Below are 27,500 nucleotides of genomic sequence, written 5' to 3'. Positions count from 1 at the left end.
AAATGCAATCACAAGGGGCTTATCATACAGACAAAAACACACACACACACACACACACACCCCAACATACTGAACCTGGTGCCCTCTCCCTGGCAGGCCATTGTATTGTGGGATTGTGCGGACAATCTCTTCATGAATGATTAAGCAGTGTGTTTCTCAACCAAGTCTTTGATGATGAGTGTGTGTTTGATCATCGGGCGAGAGTGCAGCGCTCTCTGCGATATGTGTGTGTGCGCGAGTGAATCAAGGCCCATATTTCATATTATTGTCCATATTTGTGCATACTTTGATGTGTGAGATGTACGTGAATATGTGTGTGTGTGTGTGTGTGTGTGTGTGTTGAGCTCCGGCGACGAGCCCCTGTTGATTGTGTCCCTCTCTTAACGAGGCTGCCTACAGCTGCCCCTGCTTGTGAGAAACTATTGTTGGGGCCCGTTCAATGGTGAGATGCTTGTTTGGGAAAAGGTTGCAAAGTCATGGGAAAAGAGAGCTTTGTCTCTGCGGGGTCGTGAGGGAGTGAATCATGAGCGGACGTGTTTATAGCTTAACACACACAGCTGCGGCAAACACACATGCCACATGCACGCACGGGCGCAGGGACGGACGCTCAAGAATGCACAGAGGAATCCTCGGAAACAAACGTGCTCTCTTTTTTTGTCAAAGGGACAAAAAAAGAAAACGAGAAAACGAGAAACAATTCAGAATTTAGCCTCGCACAAAGCAAATAAACACAGCTGCTTTACGCCGAACGGCAGACTCACAGAGACACACGTCCCACACACATGCTATCACAAGGTCTCTTATCACACAAACTGTGCATGGCTAAACTCTCCGGAGGAAAGGGAATGTGTGTCTGCCTGTGTGTGTGTGTGTGTGTGTGTGTGTGTGTGTGTGTGCGTGTGTGTGTGTGAGCTCCTTCTTGGACAGGGTGTCTCTTTATGACACAAAGCGCGGCTTTCTCAGCTCAAAATTCTGTGTCGTCTGCCTTTACAAAGGCCTGGGCTATTCGGTCCAAGCCACCTGGACCAACATAGAGGCTCCAGTGTAGCCCCCCCCCACCCCCCCAAAAAGGACAATACTTCCATTTTTAAGTGAATATACCCCCGACCCCATTTTCACTAGACCTAAAGACAGGGACCTTTTAGTTCCATCTACTCTGTCGATATTTTTGTCTGTCTAAGACTATGTGTGTGTACAAGCGACATGATTTGATTTATGTCTCGCTCACAACAAGGTCGCTCCAAATAAGTCGTCAACTCAGTGTGTGTGTCCCGGTGTTGCCTGGTGAGGAGAATTACTCCTGTGCACGTCAGGTGACAAAAAGCAGAGGGAAACATAATCCTTTCCTGTTCCTGAGGGGAGAAAAAACAGCTGATTACTACACCAAATGTGTGTAGACGTAAAAGCCAGAAAATGCTGAACTCTATCTATTGTTATTTCTTATAACTCTGCAGGATATGTTGTCAAATATATGGGGGAAATAGAACTACTTTTATACAAAATTAGCAGGTATATGTGGGTTATTTAAATGCAGGTAAACCCCACCACATATGGCTATTCGATCTTTTAAATTGATCCAAATAAAATGACCGCTCACCATAGGGGGGGTTATGGGTCAGGGTTATGGGTCAGGGTCGACCCTCTCCTTCCCTCCCCTCTTTTTCTGTCATCCCTCTACTGTCACTATCACCCTGTTTTTTTCTGGAGCCTGTTTCTTCATCTCACCAGTGTCTTCTGGCCGAGCTGCCTACTCTAGATTTGTACAACGCAGCTGTCGCCGAAGCGAGCCAATCTACTGCGCTCTCTGCAAAAAGCTCAGCAATCACTCACAGACAGAATGGAAGACACATTAGGGAAGTGTGCTTCACTGACAGTCTGATGTGTAAACTTTGATTTATATAATAAGGACTTAAGATGCACACACTGTACTTGCCAGCTCCCAGCTTCTGATTTCTCCAAACAGACTGACCACTTTTAAGTGATTACACAGGTTGTGAATAAACGCGTGTGTGTGTGTGTGTGTGTGTGTGTGTGTGTGTGTGTGTGTGTGTGTGTGTGTGTGTGTGTGTTTAAAGGGGGAGGGGATGCTATAAGTCACAGCTGATTCAGGTCCCAAATGCTGATGGCTGAGCAAAGAAATGTTGTAACAATCACAGACACAAGATTGAACCCCCCTCCGCCCAGGACACACCCACACGCCGGCCTCACCTGGATTTGTTGCTGCAGGAGGTTGATTTTGTGTTGCTGCTGCAGAAGCTGCTGCTGTTGCCGTGCAATCTGAGGACAGAGCACAAAACACACTTTTAGAGTGTACAGTATATATAGCACATGTGTGTGTGTGTGCAAAGGCCCTAGGGGAGAGGCGACACATCTGCAGGTTCCTGAGGCCCCATTTGCACGACACAAGGCCGATGTCCTGCGATGAAATATTGAAAAGCTCATTTCATCTGGACTCAGCTCATCGCCAAACGGACATCAGTGTCACACCGACACACTTACTGACAGCCTTCTCTGTCATGTTCATACAGAGAAGGACAACAAAAATATTCTCTTCTGAAAAGAGTCTGTATGTCAGGATTTACTTCCTCAGGTTGAGTCAATTCTGTGGCATTGGGGTTTATAAAATGTATACAATCGATTTACAATAGTAATAGTAATACAATAGTTATAATAGTCAATCTAGAATTGACTGTTATTAAATGGGGGGGTATAGTGGTCGTCCACCAACTATGAGGTCAGCGGTTCGATACTCAGTGTCCTTGGGCGACTGAACCCCTAAAGGCCCCCCCCTAGATGTTGAAAGCACTAATTGTAAGTCGCTTTGGATAAAAGCATCCACCAAAAAGTTGCATCATCCTCAAACTGTCACTCATTACTTATAACCAATTTCTTAGTTTGCTCTTCTTTTGAATTCATTCTTACTTGTTTTGCATCGACGCCTCAGCTACAAAAAAATACAATTAACTTCTGCACCGACAACTCTCCAGCGCTTCATCTTGTGGAAAGGAAGCGCTGAAAGTGTACAGTACACATATACACTACTCATGGTGCTCGTACGACAAGACTCATTGAGTGTGCACTGGTGCGGGATGCAGCCAAGGGCACGGAACGCCATTGTGTTTGTCACAGGTGATTTGTCCTTACAGCTGTGTTCCTGTGTGTAACTTGTTCTCTTTGCAAACCCGAGTTTTCCAGGAGCGAAAAAGCACAACAAAGAGGGAAACCCTTCTCTATGCAAATACCTGGCAGACTCTTGCCTGGGAGCTTGGAGTTTGTGTGTGTGTGTGTGTGTGTGTGTGTGTGTGTGTGTGTGTGTGTGTGTGTGTGTGTGTGTGTGTGTGTGTGTGTGTGTGTGTGTGTGTGTGTGTGTGTGTGTGTGTGTGTGTGTGTGTGTGTGAGCGACATCCACTCCAACTTCTGCTCATTCCTTTGCAATGTCCCTGAATTCAAGCTGCCAAAGGTGCACATCTGTGGCTTCATGTAAACTATATGAGGTGTATGTGCCTGTGTTTGCACATGCATGAGTGTGTGTGTGTGTGTTTAATTGAGAGAGACAGTAGAGGACAGAGTAAAACGCTGTGTGTTTTGTTGCTTTCAAATCATACCTGTGAGTCTACCTTCTGTAAATCTGCGTGAAGATGTCTGAAGACCATTTGTGATGTTTCTGTGTCTATGTGTGTCCACACATACTACTGTACATGGTGTGTGTCCATAGAGCATTTCATTCTAGAATGTGCCTTTGTTTAGTGTTTACAGCCAGGCAAAATAAATGCACAGGCTTTTTATATGTGGTGGTATCACTGCAGGGAAATGTGTTCAGGAAAAATCTGTAGAGTTTGTATTTTTAACTAAGGCAGGTTGGCCAAAGACTCATTATATTTACTGTGTTGTATGGTTTGAATTTGCAAAACGAGAGAAAGATCTTATTTCCAACCAGATCTTTCTCTCATTTTGCAAAATCAAAGCATACAACATGATTTTTTGCAGTGTAGGCACACATCATATTTCCAAATGAAACCCTTCCTGTACCTGGTCCTGTTGCTGCTTGGCAAGCTCCATCTGCTGCCTCTGCTTCTCCATCTGCGAGGCGGCCAGCTTCTTCTGCTCTTCATGGGCCGCCAGGAGCTGCTCCCTCAGGCTGCTCAGCTGACCAATCATGCCCATGAGCTGGCGCTCTTTCTCCGCCAGGCTGTCTGGAGTACCTGTGGGGTTAAGAGAAGAGAGTAGGGGGGGGAGAAAAAGGGGTCAAAGGTGAGATGGCAGCACTTTGAAGAAGAGAGCAAGACTCGGCTGAGGTTACGCAATGAAACTGGGCTATTAAAACCTGATTGGTACAACTAGAAAGAATGTCTCTGCAGTGTTCTGGTGGAAGAAACTATGATGCACTTTAAAAGCTGTTCAGATGTAGCAGACAAATAGACAGACAGTAAACCAAATGCTACAACTGCTGACTGGGATCTGTGGTTCACCCTTCAGTCAAATTGCAGATATGTTGTTAATTATGTGCCTGCTGTCGTGTCCTTCAGCAAGGCACCAGCAATCTGCAGTTTGGTTTTGTGTGTAAGTAAAATTGCTTTTTCTCTACCTCAAATATCAATCATTATGTGAATAAAGTGAATATGCTGCAAAGGAATCCCCGTTAGTTATGTTTCAGCCCAGTAGATTTAAATGAACTAAAGGGACTAATGTAAAGGAAGAAGATCAGATTACGGCAAAGAACAACATCATCAGAGAAGATGCAAGGTCACATGAACATACAAGATACAAAGTTCGAAATTATATATTTTAAATCTAAGCTGAGATGTGACGCCGTGGTTTTCATCTAGTGTTTGACACTTTCATGGCTATCCAGAGGTCAGAAAGGATTGTGGGGCTGAGGTCGGAGGTCAGAGGCATGAGGGAAGCGAGGAAGGAACAACAAAGCGGTGTAAAGCTCTCCATGGCTTGTTGGTCAACTTAATATACGACTGGTTAGGGGTTAGCTGACAGCAGGGGGGGGGCACTTCAGCGGAAGGTGGGCATATGTGCTGCATGCTGAGTTGTGAAACCAGATGTTGACTCCTTTCCCTGGGCACAGCAGTGATCACCGAGACCACATCCGTTACTGCCGTCATCGAAATACAGAATAAATCTGGCACTGAAACATTTGTAAACAGGCAAAATCTGGTATCATAACAAATATAAAAAAATCGGAGCCAGATTCATTCTTGTATAACAAACAATAAATCTTCCGCCAGGTTAAAAATTTACATTTTATGCGCTAAAAGGAAATATCTGAATTTTATTTTATTTGGTGGTAAATATTGGGTAAATTCAGCGATTCGTCTTTTGCTATGCTGTATTTATGTGTGCGTGTGTGCGTGTGTGCGTGTGTGTATGAAAGACAGAGGGGGAAAATAGAGCGAAAGAGAGAAGGAGAGTGTCTGGTCTGTGTTTACCCTGCAGTCAGCCAACCTCCTGCTCACATTTAGCATGGCCTGACCTTTGACTCCTTAGATCCTGACATACCAGCTCCATTACAAACACACACACACACACACACACACACACACACACACACACACACACACACACACACACACACACACACACACACACACACACACACACACACACACACACACACACACACACACACACACTTCCACACAAGGCCTAAATCATTCAACAGGATGTAGTTAGAGAGAGGCACACCGAGGCACAATCAGCACGAGTGTGTGCGCACATGTCTGTTCATATGTACCGATGTTTGCCTACATGACTTTGTTGTGTGTGTGTGTGTGTGTGTGTGTGTGTGTGTGTGTGTGTGTGTGTGTGTGTGTGTGTGTGTGTGTGTGTGTGTGTGTGTGTGTGTGTGTGTGTGTGTGTGTGTGCGCATGTGGGTACGCGCATGTGTGGAGTAGCACAATCCTCCATTGTTCTTCAGCTGCTACCTTTAACAGGGCCACATTCCTGGCCCAGTCAAACCAGATGAGGAAGAGAGAAAGAGGGAGAAAGAGACGGGGGAAGGAAAGGAGAGAAAGGATAAAACACGAGAGGGGAGATGAAAGGGGGGAGTCGGACGAGGGGACGGAGGGAGCGAAGGCGGCTGACCTGCCCTTTGACCACGCGGGGAAGGTGAGAGCCATCCATTTGTCCTCCCTGTTGGTAGCCACTGCCACCTCACCCCCCCCCCCCTCAGCTGCCCACCGACACACCCCCCCCCGCACTCCATCCATCCGCCAACAATGAACAATAAAGGCAACTGTCGGGAGCGCTGGCCGCTGGAAAAATAAACACGCCGCTGTCCTAACTCACAGACCCACCTTTGTAGGGCCAGAAAGAGTGTGTGTCTATGTGTGTGTGTGTGTCTGTGTGTGTGTGTCTGTGTGTGTGTAGCCGAAGCTGACCAAGACAAGAAAGAGCCTTGTGTTAAAAACGTTAGCCTGTTCAAAATGGGGGTGGGGGAGGAAGGGGGCAAGAGGGAGAAGACGAAGGGTGGTGGTTGGGGTGGGGGTGTTGCAAAGGTGAAATGATGGATCAAAGGGGTCTTTCTTGCTGGAGCGTTCGTTTTAGGGTTAAGCCCCCCCCCTTTGCACGTGCACACACACACACACACACACATATCCGTGCACGTACACAAATGCAGACACATTAAAATTAGGTACTTGTGTGTGTGTGTGTCGAGGTGGAGGGACATTCTGAGTAGTAAGGTGCGAGAGAGAAGACAGACAGTCTATTCTCTTTTTTTTCATACAAGCTGTTCTCAATCCCCCCCTCAGCTGTGGATCTCTCATCAGTAAACCAGGCTATTTGCAGAAGACGAGGGAGAATCCAGGAAAACAACACGCTTCCTAACTGAGACGAAGCTTTGAGTAAAACTTGTGAAGCCGCGAGCCGCTCCTGTCTCCCCCATTCAGATTTCCCCGGGTTCGGCCCCATAAATCAACCTGGCGTCGGCCTGTTTCCTCAGCTGCTGCGAGGCGGGACGCTGGATCGATAACTGGTTTCCTCCATCGGTTCACACACATTCCTCCTTAGGCAGATTACCGCGGCCTGTGCTTCCCTACAAACCTGCCGGACCAGCACCAGCCCCTCTCTGTTGTTCCTCCTCAGTACACACATAACTCGCACTACCGCGTAATTAACCAATTTGTAACAATGTAATACTTGTCACCGCGTTCGCGCCGCTAATTAATGACCCCGGCAGCATTGATAACTCCCCCACGGTAAGGAGGGAGGTGTGGGGATGAGAAGGCTGAGGAGGGAGAGAAGGAGCAGAGCGGAGGGAAAGGAGAAGACAGCAATGAGAGGTGGAGAGGAGGAGATGGTGAAGGGAAGATAAGGGAGTTAAGAGAAGAAGAGGGAGGGGAGGTGGAGACTGAGAATCGGTAGAAGAATGTGGACGGAGGAAAATAGTCTGGAAGTATATTGAGAAGTACATTTACATGAGCACGATAACCATATTACTGCAAATAATCAAATTAAGTTGATCTTTTAACCTGATCAAATTTAAGTTTGATAAAAGTACATACAACATGGTTTGTGCTAACCTGATTTTCCCAGTACATGGCTTGTATGGCGACAGGACTGGCGACATGATTTGTAGCCCGAGTTTCGTACTGAAGAAATAACCGAATCGGATGCATGTCCTGGGAATATTTTTGTCTCACTTATTACTCCTAGAAGAACTAACTGCAGGTTTACACCACTGTTGACTTGACAGATACTTTGTGTGTAATAATCAAACTCTAATTTGATTTCTGAATTACTAACTGTTTATTGCATCTCGCCTTAATGTTTTTACGGAGCATGATAATCAGCGTTATTTGTTAATATTATAGTTTTTTCCCCAACATTTTTCTGGCCACGGCTGTTAAGAATACTGCCGTTTCCCCTTGAATTGGGTTATTTTTAAGGATTTTGCAAGGATCAGATTTAATGTAATGTAAGAAGAACTGAGAGGGAACAGGAAAACACTGTTCTAAGTAGTTTCACTTATGGTAAAAAGCTGCACAAGTTAGCAGTCGGCTTTTCTACGAGTTCAACAGAGGGTAATTGTGTTATAAATGTTACAGAGTTAAGTAAGTATCATTATAACCGGCTCCATGTAAGTGACTTATGTGTAAATGAGTGAGTTTTGCTATGGGAGCCGCATGGGGCCTTTTACTGGAGGCCAGCGGAGCGGGAGGTGGTGGCTCAAAATCACTGCTCCACACTGAAAGCTCTTCAATGGAAATGGATTGAGGGTAAGGGGGGTTAAGGGATGCACTGACACACACACACACACAAACGCACACACACACTTGAAACAAACCTGTGAACGCGCACTTTCCACACATTTCTATCTTTTCCCACAATAATAGCCAATAACCGCTTTCACTCACCGACACACATTATTATGTAAGCACTCTTAAGACAGAGGCATAGACAAGGGACCTACACGAACTGCGCGCAAACACACACACACACACACACTGATACTCTCATACATGCTCCTGATGTTGCTCCCCAGCTGTTGGTGTGTGGTGCGCCAAGCGGGACGCCCCTACATAGAAATGTCAACGCGACGGGGAGCTGAGAAAAGGGGGGTTTGATCAATGGAGCCCCCCCCCCCCCCCCTCGACAGCGCCGCCGCTCCGCGAGCTTCTTTGATTACATATTGCTTTGCTTCCTAATGAAGCTCAATTACGAGAGTAGAACGACAGCTTTGCCCCGGAGTTACAGGGAATAACAGCCAGTCCCTTCCACCTCTCTCTCCCTCTCCTTTTCCTCTGCCTCTCTCACATCTTTTTCCCTCTTTCCCTCTCTGGCTGATTCTCGCTCTCGCCCGCTCACAGCGCAGCAGCTCTCTCGCTCCCCTCTTCTCTCCTGCGCTCTGTTCTGCCTGCTCTCAGACGTTAAGAGCGGCTGGTGAGGATAGAACGGGTGATTAACACTGAGATTAACACAGAGCTGATGAACCACCGAGAGGCCTCTGACTCTCTGACCTGTTGGTTAAACGCACCAGACAAAGACTGGTTCAGTTCAGGGCAGCTCGGTTCATTTGACTCCAGCTCAACTGGATTCAGTCCAATTCTGTTTATTTCTATTTAACCAGATTTTCCTCGGATTCCTTACACTTTACTTACAGGCTTTGCTGTACTCACTGCTCGTATTACCGAGGCATTTATTATTTTTTTCAGTTATATACGTGTTTTCAGGAGTTGGGGGAAGTACTCCAGCATTTTGCTGAAGTAAAAGTGCAAATAAATAGACACAAATGTAGCAGTAGAATCAATGTATTTGTTAAAGTTTTTGCAGATATAGTGAAGTAAAGGGGAAAAGTCGCCCCCCCAAAAATCTGTTTAAGTAAAGTACAGGCACATGAAAAATGTACTTTAGTAATTAAGTAATTAAAGTCATTCAGTAAAAGCACTTAATTACTTATCTATACCACTTATCTCTTTACATTATTGTAAATCTACACCGTAAAACAACAAGACACGTTCACTACTTGCACTTTATTTGCAGTGTAACCGTGGATACGGACAATGAGCACCCGAAATACTTTTAACACTGAAGAAAATGACGCGGATATAGATTTTAAATGACTCTGTTGATGATTTCTAAATAGATTTATGGACAGTTTTCATTAATGGACATCAGACATGTCTTCAATCAACAGTTAAGTGCAGCTCCCTTTAGTTTAGTGGTGTCATTACTTAATTTGTACCGTACCTTTAATTTCTCCAATGTGCCCTGAGCCCATGGCCAAAAGTTTATCCTTCCAGTCCTTCGACAACAGCCTCTCAATGCTGGGGGCCTCTGTTTAGGTGAGGAGGGGGGAGGCAGAGGAGAGAGAGAGGGAGAGCGAGAGAGGAGAGGGTAAGAGAGAGAGAGAGAGAAAAAGAGAAAGAGAGAGAGAGAGGGAGAGGGATTCAGTTGGCTGGCCAACATGACAATAAAGCTCATTTAAAGTCCATTTGCTGTAATAAAGGCAGCGGCAGCTCAGCCTAATGGTCGCATCAGCAGGAGAGAGAGAGGTGGAAAGAGAGGAGCTGATAATCGAAAAAAAGAGAGGAAATCTGAAGAGCAAAAACAAGTGAAGAGAGAGAGAGGCAAAGCAAGATAAAGAGAGAGACAAGTGGAGGAGAAAGGAGGAGAGAGAGCGAGAGGCTTTTTCTCCCCTCTCACCTGCTGCTAGAGAATCATTAGCCCTGTGGGTCCTGAGACAAAGAGGGCCTTAATGCACCCGCCACAATGGACACATTATCAGCTAGTGCTTTGTTTTCAATACACACTCCACAGACCCTAACACACACACACCCGCAGAATCCCTAATTACAATCCTAACTATGGCCACGTTCACACATGGATGTTCGCACACACACACACACACAGTGGGGGTAAAGGGAAATGTCACACATGCATATATTCAATGCTTGATGTGTGCACATATCAAACATGCATGTACACATGAATACCGCCATTAACCTGTTTACCATGTTGTCTATCTCTGACATGAACAAAGGGAAGTGATGAGGACGACTAAAAGGTGTGTGAGAGAGAGAGAGAGAGAGAGAGAGAGAATTCTATTTACTGGGAGCCATCTGCACTAGGGATACGAGTCCTTGCTAAGGAAAGAGGTTTTACACTCTGAGAGGAGTGATTAACCAACGCAAACACACACACTCACACGTGAATGCATAAATACCTGCAAAACACACATACACAACAGATACAGTTGAATGCACTCAATATGTAGCTGCATATATGCACAGATACACACACACACACACACTCACACACACTGTATAACACTCTGGCAAATGTTGGAGGCAGCTGAGAAGTTTGTTTGTTCCTGGATACATTTTTTCCCCCCAAAACGACAAGACTGATTTAAGACAAAAAAGACAAGACACACACACACACTTGTGCCTGTTTTGACACAAACACTAATGCTCTCCACAGAGAGGGACACGTCAGGTGTATTGAGTTGAAGATCTTAGTGCTCTTTCTCCTCTAAGTGAAACACGACAAATCAAGGTACTTTTACCCATCATGCAACACAAAAACCTGTGCTTCCCCCCAAACTCTATTTCTCCCTCTTGGAGTGAATGTGGAGAACTGAGGAGGAGAAACTACCTGCTGATTTTTGGGGATTTGAAATGTCACATGATCCCAAACAAACAAGGAGGTGATGCAAAGAGAATCGAGATGTACACGGCTGCCCCCGGCACACATGAAGCACAGCAGCGTGTCCTACATGTACCTCAGTGTGTGTGTGTGTACGTGTGTGTGTGCTTGTGTATGTGAGTGTGTGTGCGTGTGTGTGTGCGTGTGTGTGTGCGTGTGTGTGTGCGTGTGTGTGTGTGCCTGCAGCCTCCCTAGAGGCCTGAATCAGGTCCTTCCCTCTGGCTTTGAGACAAGAGCATCACGCTCCGTTGATTACAATGAGCGCACAATTGCAAACACACACTCTAAGCCAAAGATCAATACTGAATAGTGAACTTGCAGCCACTCCATCCCTCACTCCTTCTATTTCTCTTCCTTCCATCCTTGCGCTCTGACTGGTCTGTCCTTGTGGTTTTGACGCTGCCACTCACCCAGTTAGTCAGCAAACCCAGTTTCCGCGCCGCCTCCCTGTCAAAGCCTTCAGGGAACAGGTTAGCGGATGATGGGGATGAAGGTAGGAGGAGGACGAGTGGAGTTAAGATGGAAAGAGAAGCGGTTGCAAAAACAAGGCGGAGGGAAGGAAACACTCGTAGAAGATGAGTGCGCTCCTGTGCTCCCCCCCCCGCCCGCGACAGCTGTCTCACCATCACCCCAACAGGTGCTATTAGGCCCGGGCACTCCCTCTCGCCCTCTCTTCCGCTATGTCTCTCGCTCTCATCTCTCCCCCCCATCTCCCTCTCCCTTAACAATGACAGAGGCTTTTAAGCCAAAGAGCTTTGACAAGTGAGAGGGAACAACAAATGGCAGTGTCGCCTGTTCTCCTGCCATTGCACTCTCTCTCTCCATCTACTAGTTATTATTTTTATTTATTAACAGGGCTGCAGCCATTGTCCCCAGTGACAGACCAGGGACACTTTAACTATTAATAAAAGCCAAGAGGCTCTTTCATTGTGTGGCGGACGGCAAAATGGGAGGAAATGGGCAAGCGGAGTGGTAGGGGGAGAAGAGAGGAGAAATCGATGAGATCTCAATGTGAAATGAACCCCCACTGTCACTCTAACCTTAACCAGGCTTACTACTTGCCTAACCCTATCCTTAACCTAACCTTGAAACACCTCTTCACCTTAAAATTTTAGGATTCACATAATGGGGATTTGATTTTTGTCCCCATAAGAAAGAGAAGTTGCCAAAATGTGAGTGTGTGAACAGATTAAGATCCTCACAATTTGTCCATGAGTCAGAAGGTGTGTTTGGACATCCTGTAGCTGTGACCTATCCCACGTATTAACTTCTTAAACTGGTCGTGTTTGTCTCTAAGTTAGAAAAAACAATTCTTAAACGACTCTTTCCGTGTCTCTCACATTCCCGGATTTATTTGTTTCAGCTCAGTGGATGGAAATGCACGTGATTCACATTTTAATGTTCTGCAACTTTTCATGGGGTTTCCACAAGATTCGCTTGACAGTTGGATGGAAACACGGCGAGCGTCTACTATTGCTAATTAGGGCCAAGAATCACATAATAAAGGAGGACAGCACAACACTTTCCATAAAAATCCGAGAGGCAACTCCCTGTTCTTGTGACGTATGGGACACTGAATGTGTGTGTGTGTGTGTGCACACACGTACTATATGTCTGTGAGAGTGTGTGTAAGCGTTCTGTGAGGTAAGCGGTTTGAGTCCGGTACCCACGCAGGGGTGTGGGCCACATATTTGTGGGGTGGGGTGTTGGGAGGCAAGGGCGAGGGACATTACCTTCCTCCCACAAGAATAAAGGGGAGAGGGAAGTTAAAAGAAGATGGAGAGAAAGAAAGTGGAATTGTTCAGTTCCACAGTGCACATCTTGTCTTTCTTCTCAAGTCATTTTAAAGAGACAGACTTAGATATAAATAGGACAACCCAGGCATCTTTGGGAACTTTGGGCCTGGACAGGTCAGAGGGGTTAAAGATGAAAATCGGTCTGTTGATGTTTTGACCACACGGTGTATGACTGCCAGTCCCGCTGGTGACTTTCATGCGAAAGCGCCATAATTAATTAATCTGAGGGCGATGTTCCGATTTCTGATCCCGCACGGCTGAGAGGGATTCTGGGAAAAGCAGAGGGGGGAAAACGCTGACAATAACTCTGGAATTGTCGGCTATTATTTTGGCTCATTGGCTCAAACGGAGTCAAGCTGGTGCCCTGCAGCCGAGCCAAAACAACCCCGTCCACCTGCCGAGAGAGGCAGAGAGACAGAGAGTGAAAGCAGCGTGTGCGAGCGTGTGTGTGTGTGTGTGTGTGTGTGTGTGTGTGTGTGTTAGAGCGAGCCCCCATCCGGCTTTTGGATCCACAGCGAGCTTTTGGTTCAGAAGCTGCTGGAGAGAGAAGGAGAGAGCGAAAGAGAGAGAGGGAGAGAGAGAAATGGGAGGAGACTCCACTTCAGTCCAGCTCGCTCTGACCGACTTCACAAACAATACCATCTTCTCTTTCTCTCTCTCTCTCTCTCTCTCTCACTCACTCTCTACTTTTCACTCAGACGTTTTGCCCTGAGTCACCACAAGCGTCACAAGCGGCCAGCTCTAATTTTTCCTATTATCTACATATTTGTGAAGCCTGGAGACCTTTAGAGGAGACGGGAGGGAGAGGAAGGTGAGGGGGAGGTGGTGGGTGTGTGGAAAAGAGAGAGAGAAAAGGGAGGGAGAGAGAGAGAGAGAATGAGGGGAGAAAGAGAGAGAGATGAGAGAGCCCAGGCTCTCGGGTACACAACAAAGGGACCTCTGTGCCAGCGCCAGGCCCAGCCGGCTCAGAGGAGGGTGGAGGATGAAGGAGGAGAGTGAAGATGAGGAGGAGGAGGAGGAGGAGGTGGGCCCACAGGAAAGCGCCCTGGCTTGGGACCCATGGCCGGCCAAAAACAGACTCCACATTGACTGGGCCTTGGCAGCCGTGGGGAGGCTCCAGCTACTCCCCCCCAACCCTTCCTTCTCCATTCTCCTCCCCCTCCTCCTCCTCATCACCACCCTCCCCCCAAAACTGAGAAGGGGTCAGCATTGAATAAGCAATTATAACAAGCACTGGTGGAGTTTGTCTAGGACTTGCCACCCTGACACACTGAAGTATTGAGATGGAGGAAGGAGTAACGGAGGGAGGGAGAGAGTGAGGAGCGGAGACGTGCGGCGAGAGAAATAGCTGGCGGCCATGGCAGAGACAGAAGGAGTAGGTTTACACGTGACCCAAATATTAGATTTAAACCAGTTTAAGGTGAAGCACCTGACATGCAAACACCTGAACCAGGTTAACTTAAGTTAATTAGCCCTATAGCGTATGACAGACCAGGATCACTCCTCATTATTTAGATCAACTATAATAGAAATAATAATAAACTCTATTTTGAGAGCATGCATTTTATCACAAAGTACAACATGCTGCAAACATGGTTTAAATACAGACAGAATTACTTAAATAATAATAATAATTATTATGTTAATAGAGATAAAAGTGCAATAATAATCTGGCACCCCAATTAAATTTAGGAATATGCCTCCAATTTTTACGAGAAGAAGACACTTAAGCCTAGATTTAGAAAGTGACAGCAGACCCTTGACCGAACACGGCAAGCTGCGCAGAATCTGAATTTTTAATATATATTTATAAGCCAAATCGTATCATCATTCTGCCCTAATCCAACCTTTACATCTTCATTTGGGTTTAAATATAGATCCAAGCTGCACTAAAGTATGCTGTAGATTGACCTCTCTCAACACCTACTACAGCAGAATTCAAAGAATAGCTCTGTGGTTAAACTAACAAGTTTGTTTCTCTTTGAAGCAGCATTACTATTTCAATAATCTGAGATAACTGAAGTCTTTCAGTAGTAAAAATGTTACAACTTTTAACAGACTGGATCTTCTACATTATGGAGATGTTCAAAGAAACTTCAAAAAAGCAGAATATGGAGGAAAAGAAACAACTCCTCACTTATTTACACACTCTTGATACCGCAGCTTTTGCTTTTTTACAGCCCGGCTACTCCCTCCACGCTGACGGAGCCAACACAACTCCATTACGAAATGATGATGTTGATATTTTGATGATCAATTCATGTCTGGTTGAGCTGGGCCATGTGTCTGGACACATTTTCATCAATTCCTTCTAAAGGCAGGCCAATCATTTCCAAAGCGAAGGAGGCCCGTGCCAAGATTACGGGAAAAAAATAACACACGGGCCATATATGGCGGATTGAAAGAGAGACAGCGATAGAGAGGGAGATGTATCAAAAAGCTTTTTGTCCGAGCCCACCTCGCACCACCACCTCCGCAAGGTTAGTTGCTGAAAGTACCAATTACTGGCTTGTTGTTGGGGAGAACAGTGCTTGGCAACAGTTGCTGCCGTGGCTGGGCCTCTGTGTAAACACTAAAATCCTCCTCCTCCTCCTCATCCTTCGTCTCCTCCTTACTTTCTAACCCCCCCCCCCCCCCTCCCAGTGCTCCCCGTCTCCCACTGAAGCAGAAAGAAACACTCTGTGTGTGTGTGAGTGTGTGCTTGTCAGTCCCCGGTTGCTCTCGCCGTCCGTAGTGACTTGTCATTCAGAAGCTGCTCCAAGTTTAGTTATTAATAAACATCCAGACCAGTAGGCAGGCTAGGGGGACACCAGCACACACACACACACACACACACACACACACACACACACACACACACACACACACACTGAGTGACATGACATCCACTTCTGAGAGTTCTATGTGTGTGATATTCACCTTGCAAAGTAAAGTTAAAGTTTTTCGGGTGAGGCGACATGGGACATATGGTCCCCCCCCCCCCCCCCCCCCAAAGTACTGTGACAATCACAGACGCGTTTCTAAACACATTTTAGGGCGACACAGCTGTTAACAGAAAACGCACACACAACATCACTTGCCAAAACACCTGAAGACTAACCAGGGAGAGGGTTTTATTTTTGTCTATTTAAAGCCAGACAGTATTAGAAAAAAATAAAAACTTGAAAAAGCGACAAACGTTTTTTTTCTTCTCGTGTGCAAAAACATAAAAAGGTAGAATTTAACAAAACAACAGATGTAGCAGAATCTTTTTTTCATTCTAATATTAGGAATTGAATGGACATGTTTCCATTAGACGTGATGCTCTAAGAATAGGCCGCGGCGTGTAAAGTGAAAATTTACAAGGGTGTCAGTCAACAATTTAATAAATTGGAAATCCATTTATCTGAATACAGAGTTCTGCCCTTCACTCCACTGCCTTTCCCTAACAGATGGTGTTGTGGGTGCTTATGTCCAATTTGATTTGAACCAAACCCTCAGCCAATTTTTACACTGGCATGAAATCTCAGCGAGCCAGATCCACACACTGGCAGTCAGAAATAGCAGCGGAGAGGGCGCGACATTGTGAAAGAACGATGAAGGGCAAAATCTGGAGCGACATTCGAGAAAGTCGCCGAAAAACTTTCCTTGCTTTTATTTTTGCTCGTGTGTCTGTGTGTGTGTGTTTTTCTCTCTCTCCTCCTCTACATGTTGTTTTTGTGCCGAGCTGGAGAAATTAGCGATGCTATCTTAATGCTGTGTTTTTTTGCAGGAGACCAGAGAAACGGTCCTTTCACACACACACACACACACATTCACACACATTCACACACCATTTTCCCAATTGCTTCTGTGACCTCCATTATCATTAAATGGTGTTTGATAGCATCTAGACATTTGAATCCGCTGCGGACTAATTCAGCTCGGCCCCTGATAGCCGCTGCCACCGCACCTTATTAGGGACAAGCTATGGGACCGAGCACAGATCCCATTTTCATTTTACAGCCTCATGCTTTACACGCTGAAGAGACCAAGTGTCAACTGTGGTACTGATAACCACCAAATACTGCCCGCTAATTGCCTGGTTAACAAACAGAGCCTCACGAGAGACATTTCAATAGATAATAGAGGCTCACACGCAACAATGGCTCATGCTGTATTTAAGACTCAATGTGGTCACTGTATTCACACTCAGTGTAGTTAATGTTTTCCTATGAAACGCCGCCAGGTGAAAACATTACTTTTCCTGACTGGAAACTAAACAAAATAATAAGAAAAAAAACACCTACTCAATGCAACAACACATTTTTAAAACAGCCCGATGTGTTCGGAGGCACAAGCCCGAGAGGTCAACGAGGTTTTCTCAGTCTGTGATGTTATCTTTCAACTGAACGATGAAAACCCATAACCAAAAGGATTTCAGCGACAACTTGAGTCTCGAAATCGTACGTTTTGTGGGACGACCAAAACAACATCGATAGCCTGTGATTTAACAGACAATGTGAAAAAAGGTGCGAGTGCGAGCAAATTCTGCTTCTCAACCCGGGGTTAGGGTGAGGAGAGGGTTAAATAGTCGGGTCCGGCACTCTCTTAATGCACGCACATCTCTCCCTGTCAAAAGCATCCTGTTAAAGTAGGCCAAGGCATGTGTACGAGTGTGTATCTGTGCACATCTGTGTGTGTGTGTGTGTGTGTGTGTGTGTGTGTGTGTGTGTCGTACACAGTGGCTCAGGCTGCTGTAATGGAAAATGACACTTGCAATCTGTCTCGTGGCAATAACCCCTCTTCAGCGCTCTTGTCTCCGCACACACACGCGCACGCATACACACACACACACACACACACACACACACACACACACACACACTCAACGTCTCTGCCGCTGCGGCGGGCCCCGGGCCGTCCTTGTCACTGCACAGCTTTATTGCATCACTTTAACGTGACAACAAAAGAAGACATTGTGTGTTGGGCCTGCCGCGTATAGGAGGAGAAGTGACCCACGCATTAACTACGAGTGAGAGAGGCAGACACACAAACACACACACACACATTCCAAGTGCTGCGTTCCCTCTTGTGAGTCTTGACATTTTCGGTCTGCCTGTCAAAGCAATGACAGAGAGACAGACAGAACAGCAAGACACTCCTGACACACTAATGCTGCTTTGCATGTTGGAAGCCTATTCAAACCGGGCTGAGCCGTGACTTTAACCTCCCCTGCGCTGGAGCGTTTGTGCGTGTGTACATTTGCGCACGTGAGACTGATGGGTAAAGACTGTTATTTCTGATGCTATTACAGTTTTGGCCCCGTGTCGGCTGTTTGATTGACAGCTGGCCTGGCTTAAGAGTGGCCTCACGCTGTCGGACGGCGGAGGCGGGACCCGCCTAGTGCAGTTAGCGCGGACGCTGTTGACAAGCGCAAACAGACGTACACACACACACGAGCACATGCACGCACACACTTCTGCATCTGCTTGTGTTTGAATCTTGATATTCGCTCTCTCTTCTCTATGTGTGAATGTTTGTTCCATCTGTGCGTCGATCAGCTTGATACAGAGCACGTTGTGGAGTCTTAAGAATAGCCCACATTGTCCTGTGTGCTGCTCAAAGATGGGGCGACAGACATGTGAGAACCATTAGATGGCAACAACAGTCCAAACAGCACTGGAATGCTCTGCTGACTAGCATGTGTGTGTGTTTGGGTTTGTGTGTGTGTGCGCCTGCGAGAGTTTGTGTGCCCGACCTGTTTCGAGCCCTAATAGTCACTGTGCACCAATTATTCGCTCACGTCGACGCCTCTCCCTGGAAACCTTTTCCTACCGCACAATTTTCCTGGAAAAGATCACATTGTTTTTCGGGGATGAAAAAAGCTGTTTGGTTGGTGGAGGAAATTTGCCTCGTCAATAACAGCTGATGCTGCCGGTTAGGTCAACTTTAGATCACTCTGCCATCTGTGGCCGACGAATAGATGCGGCAGAGCTAACACACAAATGAATGACAATAACAGAGCTGCACAATGAACGTGCTGCAGCGAGAGTGAGGGACTAATGTTGGACTTGATCTTGTATAAATGGATAAAGCAGACTCTCTAACTTATTTACACATGAAGCCAAGCTTGCTTGTCACAAGGTGCACTGTACTTGTAGGTCGCTGTGGCTGAGGGAGTAGAGCGGGTTGTCCACTAACCAGAAGGTTGGTGGTTCAATCTCCGCGCAAGTTTCCTTGGGCAAGACGCTCAGGCTCAGTGTGTGAGTGATGTGTGAACGAGAGAGTGCGGCACACAGATGCAGTATTTAATACTACATATACTCTTTATATGTGTTTTTTTTATTCTAATGTGTCATTGTAAAAGCCATTCAGAGTAAATGATCCGTTTAAAAAAATGTTGACATCTAGTTATTGGTAACTTTAAAAACAGATTCAGGATCAACAAGCTTTAAATCACTGTGCAAGTCGTCCACTGGAGATGGAAAGTTGGTCTGGCATATAAAGCAAGAGCCTGAACAAATCATAACTGCTGATGGAAACATTTAATAATGCACAGTATCTAATAACTGATTTGGAATTGGATGAAATCATTTTTTTGTCATGACATATTCTGTTTGTTTTTTAGCTTTTTATCAAATCAATCCTCTGTTAATCTGATCATTGGTATCTGGATCCAGACAAGTTAGCTGTGTCTCTGTTCGACCCCTCGCAGACGCCGCTGCCCGCATCAATACGTCTTTTCTTCCCCGAACATTCCTTTGAGTCTTTGAAACCCCCACCACCTCCCCTCTTCCTGCTCCATTCCCCCCCGACAAGACACCCATGACTCTTTTTGAGTGGGCTAATTGTCTTAACAACCTTTGGCTCGGCGGAGACCGGAGACTTCAGTGGGCTATGGTAACCTTGGCCGTAACTTTGTTAGCGTAATGACACAAACCAACAAAACGGGACGAGGAGGGCGTGACAGTACAGTCAACTGGGGCAAGCTGCGGTCTGGTTAGTTGGGTTAGAGACAAGGGGGCTGGAGGTCGAGCTCTTTCAGACACTTAACTATCTCACAGGGGGAAGGGAGACCTAGACAGAGGTCTCAATGTTAGTAGTGTGTGTTGTGTGTGTGTGTGTAAGGGAGAGCACATGTGCTTTTGGGTGTAGCGGTGTGTCAGACAAACAGACATGACCGAACAAACAAGTGTCCAGTGTCTCAGTGTGGACTGTTCCTTGAACAAGCATCACAAGACAGTCTAGTGTGAATCCTGGAAACAAATATGAGTACATGAGTTCAATTAGAGAGAGAGAGAGAGAGAGAGAGAGAGAGAGAGAGAAGACCAAGAGGGAGAGAGAGATAAAGATGGAACAAAAATCTGCCAGAAGGAAAAGGTGAAGAGTGGAATGTTTCCCTTTCAGACTTTTTGTTTGTAAATGTGTGTCTACATAAAGTGGATCAAGAAATGAGCATCACCACACTGAAGCCCACTATTCACCATCTGAGACACACACACACACACAAATGCAGACGGAAAGGAATCTTGCAAGCTCCACCCACATCTAAAAGGAGCCTTAAATAGCTCTGTTACACACCGATTACACAGCGCCGGTCATCGATATTCATAGTTGTTCATCATTTTACTCAAAAGTTAAAACAACAAGGATCCAGATTCTAAATTTAAGCCTTGATCAGGCCGGTGCCAGAACATGGTGACACACGGTGACACACACACACACACACACACACACACACACACACACACACACACACATAGAAGATGAAAGTTTAAGACGAAGCAGATACCAGTTCTTGCACTGCTCTAAGAAACTCCTGATAGGTGTGTGTGTGTGTGTGTGTCCGTTTGTTTGTGTGCCGAGTGCAGACGGGGCAGGATGGATGTTTTGGAGGAAAGAAAGGAACAAGTGAGTGTGAGTAGGGTCTGGAGCCGGAGGGAGGGAGGGAGGGAGGGTGAAGGTGGAGAGGTAGAAATCATGTGTTGCCTTAGGAATGGAGAGTTCCTCGAACAGTAAACACAGTTATAGGCCAGGCTAATATAAACAAGCCTCACTGAAGGTTTATTCACTGAACGCTCCAGCAAATCTCGAACTTTCAGTTGAAGACGATCTCTGATATGATTTAATGAGCAAACACCAAGGTGACCACATGCAGAAATAGTTTTGAGTTTGAGTTGTGTCTTTATATCAGAGAAGTAGATGATTATTGTGTGAATAATGGATTTTTTTGGCTGTAAATGAATTTTTCTCTTCAGAAGCTCGGTGACCTTTTGACCCACAGTACGTTCAATGTGACAATGATCACAATTGTCCTCACAAGGGTGAAAGTGCAAGTTAAGATTTCACAGTTAAAACTAAGAATGCATCGAAGCAAATACACTCAGTATTTGATTTGTTATAAGTTTTAAAATGTGTCACAGTTCATAAGATTTTTAAAACAATTTCAGGTCTGAATGGGGTCTTAACACAAATCTTAAATGATGTACGTCTTGTATGATGTACGTCTTACAGTATGATTTCTCTTTAATAACCACTCACTGTGATGTTTTGGAAAGGCTTCAGAAACACACACCTGGGTTACAGACACCACTGGCGTACAGCAGCTGATTTGCTTTGTCGCTATTACAATGAGCCAAGAGGCCTTGTGCATGTGTGTGTGCACGTCTGCATCCGAGTGTGCGTTTGGATGTTTGAATATGTGTGTGCGTGCCTGTGTGTGTGTGTGTGTGTAGGTGACAGCTCCAGCCCCAAACTGACTGGCATCTGGCGGTGGCAGTTGTTTTAACAGCTGAGCTGACAGCATTAATCCGAACGCACCCAAATCAAAAGGAGACAACACCTGTTCACTGCTCCTGAGCCCAGCCGAAGGAAGAGACGACAGGAAGAGGGAGCGAGGGAGGAGGGAGAGCGAAGTATGAATGGAGGCAGGGAGTGAAAGAGATGGAGGGGGAGTGATTAGAAGCAGGTGGAGAGAGTGACATGGACAAAGGGAGGTGGGAGGAGATGAATGGAGAGTAAGGTAGTGGAGGAGAGGAATAGATGCGAGGCTACAGGGAAAAGATGGAGAGCAAGAGATGAGACAAGAGGGAGGGATGAGGTTGGAGAAAAGGAGGGAACTGGGGGAAGGTGGTGGGGGGGATGAGAACGGGCACGGTGCCAGGCAACACACACACATGGCGCTCTCTCTCTCTCCCCTGAGCGAAGCGGAAAGGGGCAGTGGGCCAAACGAGGAGGGAGGGGTGAAAATAGAGGGATGGGAGGGAAGAGGTGAATGGACGGATGGAGGGATCCCACGGGGAGAGAGAGAGAGAGAGAGAGAGAGACTGCTGTAGAGAGGAGGGATGTGAAGCCGGCAGGCAGACAGCGATCCCGAGGAGCATTGGATCTGCCGCGCGAGCGGCGGAGGACAAGAATGTGTCCGGGGCAGGAGGGGGGGGGGCGGGGTTGAGGGGGGGCGCTGGAGATGCTTGTCTTCCAACATCTGGCTCAAATAAGGCTGGGCAGCGCAGAGGGCTCAGGGTCGTGACCCCTGGGGCTGACAACACAGACGCTACCACTTCATCTGCGGGAGCCGCCCTTTGACCAGAGAGCCAGGGGTTAATGAATGGAGACCCCGTGGCTTCAAAGACTGACACAGTGACTTGGTGATGGAGCCGCTGAGTGAGTGACTCCCTCTCCCACTGAATGGAGGCCTGAATAGCTGAGTGGCTAACTGTGTGGCTGGCCGGCTGACATGTTAAACCACCGACTGAGTCACCGGCTCCCTGAGTTGTTGCTCTGTGAAGGACTGAAGTGCTAGAGCTACACAACAGGACACACACCACCTTCTTATCTGCTCACATAAGAGGGAGCAGAGAGTATAAGGGTGGTCCACGGGTGACGATTGCATGGATCCTAGGCATGCGTCCAATTTGCTATCGCCGATTCCTCATGGGTAAAGCGTTGGCTCCTTGGTCAGGTCACACGGGCTGTCGTCAAGTGCAGGGCGACACACTGAATATGTAAAATCATGTAACAGGAGCTATGCAGTGATGCACACCAATCCCACGCCTCAGCTAAAGCAGTTAAAGCCCCTTTACATCCATGTCAGGCTTTAAATCCTGCGCTGGACGCCACTGACTTGGCTGATGGGGAGTAGCTGGGCTGTAATGCTTTCACATGTGTGTCTGCGCTGAGATGTAAAATTGCACTAAGCAGATTGTGCTACTTTGTACACAAGCCTACATGGATTATACAGTCAGAACTGGGGTGTAGTCTCCGTATATATTAACATGACATGTGTGGTGTTTAAGGCACAGAGAGGAAAACATACTTGTGTGTACGGGGCTTGCCTGTACATTTACAGTTTTATATAAACATATTTCAATATACTATCAGTACACACAATGAACTTCTAGCAAAACCATGGCTTATAAGCTCTCACAGAAAGCTGTACAAAACTAAATGACTTCCTCAAAACGTTCCATATAATAAATATCAAACGACAAAACTTCTTTCCAGGAAGCTGACTTTGGAAATTCTGGACCAACAAATTATTTCTCCCTGAGATACAAATCTAAGAACTGGTGTGCACCTTCCACCTATTTCACCCTTTAATTTAAATAGTGCTTACACACTGTAACACGTGCATGTTAATGACAGTGTTTGGAGAGCTTGAAGCTTTTAGATTTTTGTTATGGCACAAAGTTGAACTTAGCACCCACTCAAAAAGTAACTCCTGGTATGTTCATAAACTACTCAATGGAAGAAGTTGAAGTTATTGGCTGACTTAATATAGATAATTTATTGTTCTTATAAAGTAAAAATGTTCCAAGGGCTTCTGAAAACATTTGCTGCATTTCGTATCCTTTTGATAAAGTAATTGAGAGACCAATGAAAGTCGGCACTTCACGCAAAAAAGGTTCATTAATTTCAAAGCCATTTCCCGGCATAAAAACATTCCTCTGTCTCTCCATGGGAATGGGAGAAAAGAGCCAAAAAGGAAAAGAAATGTCAGAAAAGGAGGAAAAACAACAGGGCGTGCAAATGAAGAGAGTTTATGAGAAAGCTGAGCAGATAAATCATGGATTCCACTGATTCGGTCATGGGACGTGCAGTTGAATGGGAGTGAATGTGCGGATGCCAAAACACTGGGGCCTGTCTAATATTTTGGAGTTGGTGACAGGGGGCCTTTATATGGGACGGTCCGATTCACACAAACACACACACTTAACACACACACACCGACCAAAGCGCAGCTCATTCATATGACACCAAATTCGAAGAAACACACAAACATTCCCTTCCTTCTTCTCGTTCTTCACCAGGTATCAACACACACGCACAAACACGCACACACACACACACACACCATGTACTGTAGGGCAGTCAAATTGTGAGTAGGTCACAATAAGCTAAGCTATGGAAGCACAGGCTGATTCATGGACCTCTGCCTTTGTCCTTAACTTAATGCCACACCAGGAGGCCGAAAACACACACAGACACACACACCATGAGGAAAACCGCAGGGCCCTCTCGCTCTTCTCTCTAAGCCCCTTTATGCTCATGTATTGGACAAAAGCTGGGGCACTGCTTCTCCAGGCAAACACACACACACACACACATGCACACACATGCACACTATTCATCTCCTTAATATCGCTCATCTGGACGGGGTAGAATGGCAGAAAGGAGTTTCATCCCCACCGATTGTCTCGTGCAAGGCTGGGGAGAGAATGCCACGTTGAAAAGCAGACGCAAAACAATTCAATAAGAAAAGTGACTTGAATGCGTCTTTCATCGCGCCCAACAATGGCGCCGGCCCCACAATAGGCCTCAGGTTTGCCCCATGACGTTGCCTGTTTCTCATGCCACAAAAGAGAGGGAGCGAAAACAAAACAAAAAGAAAAAAGCGAATTGACTCGATTTGAATCGTGAGCCCTGTCTATGATGACCCCCCCCTCCACCTCGTCTACTACAAACGCCGTGAAGTTAACTGACAGAATGACACTGGGATGACTGGAAAGAATGACATTAATGGAAGGAGCTGGTGTTCTTAGATATGCTGCATAAAGTGAGGTTTATTGGTGCAGAAGGATGCCATTTCCTTTTCACTGTTCGGAAAACTGTTTAAAGGTTTTCTTTTTCTCTGCCTGGTCACGGGATAGGAAGAGTTGCTTAAAAATGAAAAAAAAACAAGCGGAATTCCGATCTTCTCAGCAGAGGGTTCAAGGCAGAGTTAGTCCCATAAGCGGGATGTCAACTTCTCTAGAACAAATGCTGACCGCTCATTTAGAGCGCTTTAAGTGGTAAAGAGGACACAAAATCGTGTTCTTTCCTCCTTTCCCTGAACTTACTTTTCCCGCTTGTAGTGAATAAAAAGAGAAAAAGAAAAAACAACTCTCTCTTTCAACCTCCCCTTCTGTTTCATTTCACTTGCCTTCCTCTTTTTCCCAGCGCGAGAAGAATGATCCCGACAAACAATGGCTGTGAGAGTCCTGCTGCACTTCATGTTAATTTATACAACTAACTAATTACCAACAAAGGGTGGAAATCACATAAAGACGTTCGCCCGCTCCCACGCTAGGCTGTGAACCTGCTGTTGTGCATCTGTGTGTGTGTGTGTGTGTGTGTGTGTGTGTGTGTGTGTGTGTGTGTGTGTGTGTGTGTGTGTGTGTGTGTGTGTGTGTGTGTGTGCGCGCGCATGTTTGTGTGCACGAGCGCTGCTGTGTTTCAGTTCAGAAATTCCCTCCAGGGATATGTGCTTTAAAAGTTGCAGGTCCATGTGAGGACTTGCAAAGGTTGTATATGCCATTGTTGATGTTTATCGTGTGTGTGTGTGTGTGTGTGTGTGTGTGTGTGTGTGTGTGTGTGTGTGTGTGTCACATAGCCCCCCAGACAGCAGAGCAGTAGAAGGATTAGGCAAAGTGAAGGGTGGAGGGGGGGTCTACACTGATGGACAGATGAACGAGAGAACCCTCCACTTCTCCGGGTCTTTTTTCTCCCCATCCCTTTCTTTCGCTCTCTCCTTCTTCTTGGCAGAACGTATCCGCCCTTCCCATTGTCACCCATTGGAGTGTATGGAGGCGTGAGGGAGCTCCGGTCACTGTGTGCTTGTGTGGCACAATGGCCTCGCCTAAGTGCTGTCCTATAAAATGCCTCAGTGCGCTCTAAAAGCAAGCCCTGGGTTCCCTCCCTGCCTTGAAAATAGATGAAGTGCTGTGCGTGCATGTGAGAGCATGTGTCCGTGAGTGTGTGTTGTGTGACATCTGTCATTGAGTTGGCATTTTCAGTATGGAAGCCGGTGCCTCAGAGCGGCGAGTACGCTCAGCCATAAAAACACCATTCTGGTTGACCTCGAGGTTGCCAGCAAGGCTGTAAACCTGCACACGGCAGAACGTCTGTGTGTGTGTGTGTGTGTGTGTGTGTGTGTGTGTTTTTGTGGCCCCGCACGTGTGTCCAGATCAAGGCCGTAAAATACAAAGGTAGGGGTCTGACCCCGGAGCTTCACCCTGGCTCAGTAAAACAAGAACAATATTGGCATTTGCTGACCCCAGCAACGCAGAGCAGAGGAAACTGATCTGATTCTTATTCATAGCTGCAGCCGTCACTTGTAGACAAACTGTCATTTGACACTACAGAGATTTACCTCTGATCTCATCGAGTAAGGAAAACCAAAGTGACATTAATACATGTTATACTGCTGCTGCATCACTAGAAAATGGTTTCCCAGGCTTTTCCTCCGGAGCAGGGAGGGAACAATGATGGAAACGGCTGCTCTCCTTCCAAAATTTATTTTTTAATTAGAAAAATGCAACTTGCAATGTTCAGAGTTTAGTTCTATTTAAGATTTTTTTACGCCCGATATGAATGAAATTAAAGACCTATGTCTAGTACGACAGATATAACGGAATATCTGAGTCCCAGGATATCTTGCACTCCCCAAAAATCACATATATAGTAGCCGAGTAAAGAATAACCCTTTAAACCCCACGTTATTTTACAAACTAACTCTACGAGACAGGATGTACCAACATAAATTCAGTTATAATTTTAATAGAAGATGCTAATATCTACTTTAACGTATTAAATAACTAGTATATGATATTTCTACATTTGTAAGACTTTTTAAAACCTAAAAAGCAGGTTAAATTGAATTTTACATGTACCTACTTCAGACTTTAGTAAATTCAGACCGCATGCCGCCGGATGCAGCTTAATTTGAATCACTCATAGATTTAGGCAACCTCAACAAATGTACAGTTAATGCATTCTGTGGAAAACAAATTTCGGGATGAGGACCTCTGTTTCCGTTTGTAGCTAAAAGAGGAGAAAACCTAAAGAGTCCCAGAGGCCACGGAGCCCCAGTGACGGGTGGAGCTGGAGCTGGGTAGCAGAGGGTCAACAGACGGGACCAGAGAGGGAGCTCAGCTGGCAATTAATGGCAGCCACTTACAGTCAGAGCTGCCGAGAGGAAGAGGAGAGGAAGAGGAGAGGAAGAGGAGAGGAATGAGGGTGAGTGTGTGGTGAAAGTCCTGGGCAGTGGAGGCACTACTCCAGGGGCAGAGAGGAACATCTGTGTCCCATTTAGTCATGTATCGTCTC

The 27,500-nt window shown here is 46.1% G+C and overlaps 1 protein-coding gene across 5 annotated transcripts in view; it reads right to left on the bottom strand.

Annotated features, from left to right (window-relative positions):
- sox5 (SRY-box transcription factor 5) overlaps positions 1 to 27,500 on the bottom strand; it is an 87,165-nt gene that overhangs the window by 35,081 nt on the left and 24,584 nt on the right. For 3 of the 5 annotated variants that reach the window (XM_061073907.1, XM_061073906.1, XM_061073908.1), the window contains exons 4-5: positions 4,030 to 4,202; positions 2,209 to 2,277 (exon numbers count right to left, since the gene is read on the bottom strand). In XM_061073907.1, coding sequence (XP_060929890.1) covers positions 2,209 to 2,277; positions 4,030 to 4,202 — 242 coding nt within the window. Of the gene's footprint in view, positions 1 to 2,208; positions 2,278 to 4,029; positions 4,203 to 9,699; positions 9,787 to 27,500 lie in introns of all 5 variants that reach the window. The other 2 variants (XM_061073904.1, XM_061073905.1) reach the window with 1 other exon arrangement.

Source organism: Limanda limanda, chromosome 1, assembly GCF_963576545.1.
Source record: "Limanda limanda chromosome 1, fLimLim1.1, whole genome shotgun sequence".
NCBI lineage: Eukaryota > Metazoa > Chordata > Actinopteri > Pleuronectiformes > Pleuronectidae > Limanda > Limanda limanda.
This window is presented reverse-complemented; position numbering and strand designations above follow the sequence as displayed.